This window comes from Heptranchias perlo, unplaced genomic scaffold (assembly GCF_035084215.1).
Source record: "Heptranchias perlo isolate sHepPer1 unplaced genomic scaffold, sHepPer1.hap1 HAP1_SCAFFOLD_59, whole genome shotgun sequence".
In the NCBI taxonomy this organism is placed as follows: domain Eukaryota; kingdom Metazoa; phylum Chordata; class Chondrichthyes; order Hexanchiformes; family Hexanchidae; genus Heptranchias; species Heptranchias perlo.
Genome location: NW_027139612.1, coordinates 1,982,057 through 1,989,729, shown reverse-complemented (window position 1 = coordinate 1,989,729; position 7,673 = coordinate 1,982,057). Strand labels below are relative to the sequence as shown.

Genomic DNA, 7,673 nt, shown 5'->3' with positions numbered 1-7,673 from the left:
AGAAGGAATTTCAATTATTGTGAGGTCCGTCTGGAAGAGGGATTCAATTCTGTTTATTCCATGCATTGTAGATGAAGTGAACAGTGTAGGTGAACAGGTGGAGACTTGGATGATCTGTGGAAACATTAAACTGTTCATAAAGGCTTCACCATTTAACAAACTGACACTAAGAATAGGATCGTTGGAACACGGCGCTGGTGAAGAGAAAGCAGGCGCAGGATGTTCGGACTTACCCGGATGTGAAAAGGGGCATGAGAAAGAGAGGAGACGCAGTGCGAAAGTTAAACGGGAGCGATAGTGAACGCGACTGAGAAGGAAAACGAGAGTGAGAGGGAGAAGGGACGAGAAAAAGATAGAGACAGAGAGAAAGATACACACACACACAGAAAGAGAGAGAGAGGGGGAGAGGGAAAGCAGCAGCGGTGTGAATAATTCATTGGAATGAACTGGTGAAACTTCCAGTACAATTATGAAGAGGAAATGTGACTTGAAGATGTTATTAGGATGTTGTCAGATTGTGAGAGTTTTATTGTACCCTCGCTGGGTTTGTTTATCGCTATCAGGTCCTCAGTCTGTTTATGTGAATGTTCCTTTCACTTGTTTACTGACTGAATAAATAAACATAACTGAAATGTGTTTAAAGAATAAAATCAGTGATTTCTTGATCGCATTGAATTATTAGGATGTTATATTCTAAATGTTTTGTGTCAAATTAATTCAATAAAGAACGAGGCTAATTCAATTAATGCATTTTAATGTAATTTTATTGAATGTGCAAAGTAAATTTATTGAAAACATTAAAGCTTGAATTCATTACTTGCGTTATGTTACTGGGACCTATAGATTAGATTTCCGCGAACACTCTGTTGCAGTCTCTCCCTCTGAATCCCAGACTCTCCTCTCACTGCATTGAATCCTCTGTCTCCTCATTCGTTGCTTCAGTTTATCCCTTTTCCCAGACCACCTGCTCCTGTCTCCCCTCCAGCTCCTTCATGTCCTTTTCTATATTTCCCTTCTAATCTCAGCAACTGGATCGGCCTCCATGCTGCCTTTTTTTCAATCCGCTCCGAAACCTCAAACACACCGTTTCGAATCTCGGCCTTTCCCGTCCTGTGCTGGCCCCTGTTCACTCTCTCAAACTAACAGCACTATCCCCTCACCTTCCGGGCCCTCGTTCATTCTCCCGTCCACCTGGAGCCCAAATTCGAATGAAACCCGTTGGATTCCAGCTTATGAAAACTCCTTCTCCTTCCCCACCAGCATTACGCCCTGACTCGGCCTTTGCAGTATATCAGGTGTTCACTTTATTAACTTCCTCTATCAATTTCCCAATTCTTTATTGATCATTGTGTTTAAAAACATTTCTCTGCCCGAAAGCGTTGCCCAGGTCAGTGAATCAGTATCCATCGTTTGATGCAGCAACAAATCTGGAAAATTCATCACAGATCCTTTCAAACTGCTACTTTGGCTCCAGGTCTGACCATTAATTTCTCTGCTTCCGTTTCTCTCTCTTACAGTTAACTTGGTGGCGATTGTAATCCTGTCTCGAGGAAAGTGCGGTCTCTCTAAATGTATCACTCGCTACCTGGTGGGAATGACGGCAGCCGATCTCCTGGTCGTTATCACCGATGTTATGTTAAGGGGGATTGGTGAGATTTATTTCCCAGTTTCATTCTTGACCATTACCCCAGTGTGCCGCCTAATTGCCATCCTGATTTCAACAGCTTCAACGGCCTCTGTCTGGTTCACAGTGGTTTTCACCTTTGATCGATTTGTGGCCATTTGTTGTCAGAAGCTGAAAACAAAATATTGCACCGAGAAAACGGCGGCTGCTGTTATCGGGGTGGTGAGTGCGCTGAGCTGTTTACTGAACATTCCTTGGTGCTTCGTGTTTGACCCGGAATATATAATGGACAATATACCCCGGGGTTGTGTCTTGAAAACGACCTTTTTCACTTCATCCGCTTGGGCAGCTTTTGACTTGTTTAATCTTGTGTTAACGCCTTGTCTCCCATTCATTCTGATTTTGCTGTTCAATCTTCTCACCGCCAGGCACATTTTAGTAGCGAGCAGCGTCCGCCGGGGACTCCGGGGTCGCAGCAATGGAGAAAATTACAAGGATCCAGAGATGGAGAATCGAAGGAAATCCATCATTTTACTCTTCAGTATATCAGGCAGTTTTATATTGTTATGGAGCACATTCATTTTTTACATTATCTCTCCGCGTACAGCAAATGTCCAGTACTATACGGCCAGTGACATTGAGTCAGCCGCATTCATGCTTCAACTTCTCAGTTCCTGCACCAACACGTGTATTTATGTTGTGACCCAGACTAAATTCAGAGAGGAGCTGAAGAACGGGGTGAAATACCCACTGAATAAAATTGTTACATTCGTTAAATCATAGAAACATCTAAAGACCTTTCATCCCAAATTAAATAAAAAGTCAATGAGCGTAGATTTTCACGTTTGGCGGTGGCGTAAGACGGGCGGTAGCGGATCAGGCACCCGTAATTCATCGTGCCTGATTTTACCATCCATTGACATTAAAGAGGTCAATAAAGTAACTGATATCAATCCAAAACTTCAAATACATTTTGGAAATGTCAGACAGGAAATATATTTGACACAAATGCGATGTTGTGAAATGATACAAGATGTGATTCTAACATGAAATGGTTCGCTGTTATTAGTCTGGAAATAATATGATTTCAACATTAAATGTTTAATCCTGAAATGAATAAAATCAAATCCTCCTTTTCGGTTGATGATTATTTCCCATCATACACACTGCCCGGTGGGATGGACTGAGGGTGAGCTGTCAGGGTCAGACAGCGTCCTGTTCATTGGGACATTTGTTTTCACCAGAACAGAGTAAGAATGGACCAACACCCGGACCGTTATTAACTGGGAAAATATTAATATAATTTCAAACTCAAGTGGGGAGTTCCGGAGATCGTTTCCTCACTGAGCTGGTGTGCAGCAATGTTTACTCACTGCATGGAGTTTAATGGGACATGAGGCTGGGTCTGGAGGCGATCAGGTGTCGGCAGATTTCGCTCGACCGCAGCAGGCCAAGGGAAAGCTCTCCTGCTCCTCTTTGCCCCAGAAAATATCAGTTATTAAGAAACTTCTCAGTGTTCTGGACCACTCAATGCCCATCGAAAGGGCGGCTCCTCCACCCATTTGTGTCCAACATTAAATGGTATCCCGTGTAGGTCATAATACTATGATTTACATATTACACGTGGCCTGACCGGAAACAGGCGGGTGTTACTCTGGCCGCTCTTCTCAGGGCTCTACCAACGATGGCGTAGGCAGGAACTCCAGTGTTAAAGGGGCGGTAAGTGACCTGAGACCATTTTCCAGCCTCCATCACCCCATTTCGGCCAGGCGGGGATACTTAAAATCGGCCACACCTTTCCTGACCTCCTCCCTAGTATCAATCTTCGAAGCCCACAAGCTGGTCCATTGTCTCAAATTGCATCTATTCACAACACATGGAGGGAAAATTTCACCATCGCTGGGGGCTGAATTCGTAGAGCGGATCACCCGCCCCTCACAGAACCGGCCCGATTTTAATTTCTGCTCCATCAGTTTACCGCCCAAGCAGTGAAGGTGAAATTACCCCCTCCGTCTCTGACCCCAAGGTTCGACAGGTGTGTGAAAGACATCGGACAGTGTTTGCCAAACACTGACATGAATGCGGTCGAATGGATCCGTGTATTCAGGTAAAAGGTGATAACCCCCCTCCACAGAGACAGGAGCCCAAAACCATGGCGTCGAAGAGGGTTTCACCTCCAACAGTTCAGTAACATAGGATGCTGTGCTCTCCGGACTGTTCCCCTGGACACACGCTGAGACAACTGCTGATGGAAGACCATAAACTCGGTGAAGGAGGCCCGCCCAAAACCAGCTGGTCTTCCATCCGAAGGATCTGTCCATGACTGAGTGTTGCGGACTGGCACACTACAAGGCCCAGGAGTACGTGCTGTGGGACGCACTGAAGCAAAGTGCGACCTATGCAAAGGCTCTATGGGGAATGGCCATTGTGTAAGGCCATTTCACTTTGCATTGTACAGCATGTATTGGAAGATATGTACCCTGTTTTGAATTGTCTTAATGGAATCGTTGTGTGTACGATCTGTATTGTATTGTTTTGAATTGGTACTGTGATATTTACATTGAACTGTATGTGTCCATACATTTAATGAAATAAAGTATATTTGGAAATCTAAAAAATATTTAAGTCTCACCGTGTCTGTTATTATTGGACAGTAAACAGTGGAAACAGAGCTGGACAGTAAAGATGTGGGGAGTTATGCAAAGAGCATTTATTGCAGGCATCAGGTGAGAAATAGGAATAATTTCTTAATGGTGAGAAACTAGGGACTGTCGGGGTTTGGATGTCCAGGTACACCAATCAATATCAAGGGTTATGGGGAGAGAGCGGGAATATGGTATTGAGATAAAGGATCAGCCATGATCATATTGAATGGTGGAGCAGGCTCGAAGGGCCGAATGGCCTACTCCTGCTCTTATTTTCTATGTTTCTATAATAAATGTTTGTGCACATGTATAAAAAATAAAGATCCCAATTTCAAAACTGTCACAGCCTTATGTGAGTTTGGACATTTCTGTTTTAAATGCAGATTATTGCATTTGCGGTTTTTTCCCTTTTTTTGTACACTTCTGTCTTTATTTCATTATTGCAGATTTTGTATTTTAAACAAAGTCTCCAAACCGTGTGCGCTGTGAATGCTGACTCCAGGCCCTTTGATTGACAGCTCTCACCTCCAACCCAGAACCCCGCCTCATCCTGGACTTACTCCTCCAATCACGTGACACGCGAAAGCGACATGAAGCGGACATAGCGCCCCCACCCGAGGGACGCCGCGCATTCGCCGCGCGGTCCCTGTGCCGCATTCCTATAGCAACAGGCTGGCGCCGGGAAGATGATGATGTCGGCCTCGGGCCTGGCTTGGCGGGCGGGGGCGAGACCGACAGAGGGAGGGCCTGCACCCGGGAATGGTGCAGTAAGGTTGGCCCGAGCTGAAGCTCATCCGATTCCAGGCCCGTGCGGCGTTAATGGGGCCGTGACCCTCGGACGGAGGGACCGCGACACATGGGACGGAGGGACCCAATCTCCAGCCGATGGAACAGCAAAAAGCACGACTTGGAACATCAAGGCAGGAAACTGGAGGGGAAGGGTCTGATTGAGGGGAGATGGGGAGAAGGGGAGGGGAGTGGCTGAAGTGGGAGACGGGGAAGGACGGGAGGGTGAAGGTCTGACGGGGAGATACGGCGAGACGGGAATGGGAGGGACTGAGGGGGGTAACCACGTGACGGAACGAAGGAGAGCGGGAGGGTCTGATGGCGGGAGGTAGGGAGACAGGGAGGGGAGGGACTGAAGTGGAAGAGGGGAGAAGGGACTAATGGGGAGGGGGAGGGACTGAGTGCGGAGAGATGGGGAGATGCGGAGGGAGGGACTGAGGGAGGACTGGAGAAGGGACTGATGGTGGACACGGGGGAAAGGACTGCCCTCTCTCCACATCTCTGCCCTCAGACTTATATGGTCTGAGGGCAGAGATGTGGAGAGACGTGGAGGGGAGGGACTGAAGGGGGAGACTCGAGAAGGGACTGACGGGGGGAGGATCTAAGAGTGGCGAAGTGGGGAGACGGGGAGGGGAGGGACTGAAACGAGAGAAGGGAGACGGGAGAACGGCCTGCTTGGGGAAGGGGAGAGTCTGATGGCGGAGAGGTGGGGAGAAGGGAAGTGGATGGACTAAAGGGGGAGATGGGAGAAAGGACTAACAGTGAAGGGGGGCTTCTGAGGGCGGAGAGATGGGAGACGGGGAGTGGAGGGACTGAGGGGGAGACGGACTGAGGGGCTGATGTGGGATAGCAGGGCCTGACCGGGGAGAGGTGGGGAGACTGGGAGGGGAGGGATTGAGTGCGGAGACGGGTGGAGGGACTGAGGGGGGCGAGGGGGGAGGGAATGATGGGTGATGGAGAGGAACTGAGTGGGGAGAGGTGGAGAAATGGGGAGGGGAGGGACTGAGGGGCGGGGAGGACCTCTGGGTGAGACGGGAAGGGACAGAATAGTGAAGGTCTGAGGGGGAGAGGTAGGGAGATGGGAATGGGAGAGACTGAGGAGGGTAACCGGGGGAGTGACTGACGGGGAGGGGGACGGTCTGAAGGGGGAGAAGTGGGGAGGCGGGCGGAGTTACTTCGGGCCTCCTGCGGTCCCTGCAGATATTGACTCTCGCAGCGCCCGGTGTCCAGCTGGTGTTATAACTGGAGATCCATGTGTTGAAGGATAAAATACTAAAGCCGGGTCTTCAGTTGCTTCCAAACCTTTATTCACAGAGACCAACACAACCTACCTTCTGGATTCGCTCTTGTGCAAATGGATACAAGAGAGTCCCGAATTGATACGCACGAGCTGAATACAATTAACACTAATTGATATAAATCACATGGATACAATTAACAGCTGGGCTCGGGGGAAGGGGAGGATGGAGCGGTCACTCTGCCGTCTCCCAGTCAAATGGGCAGTGAGTCGGAGCCCAAAAGTGACCGAGAATCAAACAGCACAGGAAGAGGCCACTCAGCCCATCGCGCCTCTGCCGGGTCTGTGAAAGGGCGAGCAGATTAGTCCTACTCCACTGCTCTTTCCCCACAGTCTCGCAAATTTCCCCCTGCAAGGATTGATCCAATTCGCTTTTGAAAGTTATTATTGAATCTGCTTCCACCACCCTCGTCTCCGCATCTCCCCACCTGGCTCTTTTGCCGATTATTTTAAATCTGTTTCCTCTGATTACCGACCCTTCTGCCATTGGGAGCAACCCCAGCTTCTCCAGTCTCTCCGCAAACTGACGTCCCTCATCCCTGGTACCATTCTGGTAAATCTGCTCTGCACCCTCTCCAATGCCTTGACATCCTTCACAAAGTGCAGTGCCCAGAATTGGACGTAATACTCCAGCTGGGGCCTAACCAGTGATTTATACAGATTTAGCCTAACTTCCTTGCTTTTGTATTCTGTGCCTCTATTTATAAAGCCAAGGATCCCGTGTACTTATTTAACAACCTTAACACCGCCCGGCCATCATAAAGTCTCTCGATTCCTGCACCCCATTGAAAATTTTACAACAAAAAACCGTAATTGTTTCTTTTTATTAAGTGGGTTGCGCTGGGTATCTGGAGGCTGTAATTCGGTGAGTAGAAAGCAGTGGGAGGATAAGTCTGCAGATTGATTTTGGGAGATGGAGAAGACGGCGATCGTGGATTCAGACAAGGGAGGGAGGTGGTCTTTGAGTCCGTCCGTGCTCTATTGTAAGATCTCTCTGTGTGTGTCTTGTTCCAGCTATTCCCATTTGCACCTGTGACCCGACTGGCGGATTCTGCGACCTCGACTGCTGCTGTGACCCTGACTGTTCCCCCGCGGACATCAATGTCTTCTCCACCTGTCTGCCGGGCAGTGAACCATACGTTTCTGTTCGTGTGTTACTACATTGGCTCCCGGTCCAGCAACGCCTCGATTTTAACATCCTCATCCTCGTGTTCAAATCCCTTCTTGGCCTCGCCCCCTCCCTAATTCTGTAACCTCCTCCAGCCCAATGACCCTCCGAGATCCCTGCGCTCCTCCAATTCTGGTCTCTAGCGCATCCCTA

The 7,673-nt window shown here is 48.6% G+C and overlaps 1 protein-coding gene across 1 annotated transcript; it reads left to right on the top strand.

Annotated features, from left to right (window-relative positions):
- Positions 1-1,594: 1,594 nt before the first annotated feature.
- On the top strand, positions 1,595-2,407 carry LOC137316333 (probable G-protein coupled receptor 139). The gene has a single exon (XM_067980399.1). It carries the CDS (start codon positions 1,595-1,597, stop codon positions 2,405-2,407), a length of 813 nt encoding a protein of 270 aa, XP_067836500.1.
- The last annotated feature ends 5,266 nt before the right edge of the window (positions 2,408-7,673 follow it).

What these genes read in the sequence shown, in the direction of transcription:
- LOC137316333 (XM_067980399.1), top strand. Translation starts at nt 1,595, where the DNA reads ATGACGGCAGCCGATCTCCTGGTCGTTATCACCGATGTTATGTTAAGG.